The sequence below is a fragment of the Pundamilia nyererei genome, unplaced genomic scaffold (genome assembly GCF_000239375.1).
Source record: "Pundamilia nyererei isolate P.nyererei 1_Seehausen unplaced genomic scaffold, PunNye1.0 scaffold00468, whole genome shotgun sequence".
NCBI classification, from domain to species: Eukaryota; Metazoa; Chordata; class Actinopteri; order Cichliformes; family Cichlidae; genus Pundamilia; species Pundamilia nyererei.
This window is the reverse complement of record NW_005187869.1, coordinates 22094-23407: the sequence shown is the minus strand read 5'-3', so window position 1 is coordinate 23407 and position 1314 is coordinate 22094. Positions and strand designations below refer to the sequence as shown.

The 1314-nt window shown below is 42.0% G+C and overlaps 1 protein-coding gene across 1 annotated transcript in view; it reads right to left on the bottom strand.

Moving 5' to 3' along the window:
* Nucleotides 1-1314, bottom strand: part of smfn (small fragment nuclease) — a 9240-nt gene that overhangs the window by 7122 nt on the left and 804 nt on the right. The window contains exons 2-3 of the mRNA XM_005753814.2: nt 1185-1268; nt 1029-1106 (exon numbers count right to left, since the gene is read on the bottom strand). Of these exons, the coding sequence (XP_005753871.1) occupies nt 1029-1106; nt 1185-1268 (162 nt within the window). The remainder of the gene's footprint in view (nt 1-1028; nt 1107-1184; nt 1269-1314) is intronic.

Below are 1314 nucleotides of genomic sequence, written 5' to 3'. Positions count from 1 at the left end.
TTTTTTTGTATCGAAAAAATATCGAACCGTGACACCAAAGTATCGAACCGAACCGTGAATTTTGTGTATCGTTGCACCCCTAGTGTCTGGTGTACTGTGGGAGATACGACACGTCCCACAGTACACTGGTCACCACTTACCTTATGTCAACTTAAGGACCACCCTTAGGTAAGAGGTTAATGTTTTTAATGGGTTCGTGTTACGTTGTCAGCCTAATGATGGCCACCTTCATTCACATCAACATCTCTTTGAATCTCAAGAATTTCAGTGAAACAATACCAAAGCAAGTTTAAGAGTTGGAATCTCAAGCAGAGCCTTCATGTTCTGAATTTGTCCTACAGGCAAACGGCAGGTCTCACCTGTACAGTTACCTATGAGCCTGTGAGAAACTGGAACATAAAAATGACTTCAGTAATGTGACAAGTATTAAACTTGATTTGCTACACTAACCAGAACCTTCATTTAAGTTTAGGTGAGTGAACATTTTAGATTTTATTAATTGACACTAATTAGCCAGTAAAGGTTTTTGTGTATTGAACACAAAGTTTATAAGAACGCTTGAGTAACAGCCCATAATACCACACGCCGCCCTTTCATCTGCACTGGGTCACTCCAGAACGACCACCACGGCAGCAACCAAAACACTAACGTTAAAGCTTCAATTCAATTTGATTTATATATTAATATATTAATTAATATATATTAATTTTAGTATCAGTGTTTTTGACTCAGGGAGCATTCAAATGGCACAGTGCAACCAGCAGAAAGAACATATGTCTGCACAATCTCTACGATGAATAAGAAGAGACTGATTCAGAGACTCATAAGAGTGTAGGAGCCGGGAACATTCGTGCTCACGCTATGGTTAAAGGCCGTGGTTGTAAGGAGCTGCATGTTCCCATTAGCATTCTAGATTAGTTTGTTTTCTTGCAGAGGTGCTTTCCAGCACAGACTTTTGACAGACGTGTAGAAAAACAATCTGTATTTCTGCTTTACTGGTACGAGCCCCTGAACAAACGCCGGCTTACCTTTCCGTGATGCTCTTTACACCACTCTGACATCCCTTCCAGTAGCTCGTCGGGCTGCTTAATGATCACGTTTGGCCCCTGGAGAAAAACAACAGCTGCCTTGAACTTGTATGACAGAGAGACGAGCAGAGGCTCCAGTGTTCACGTTCACATTACCTCGGCCAGGATGTTCAGGTTACAGTCTGTAATAAGGCAGGCCATTTCAATGATTTGGTCCTTTTCAACGTCCAGCCCTGTCATCTACACACACACACACACACACACACACACACACACACACACACAC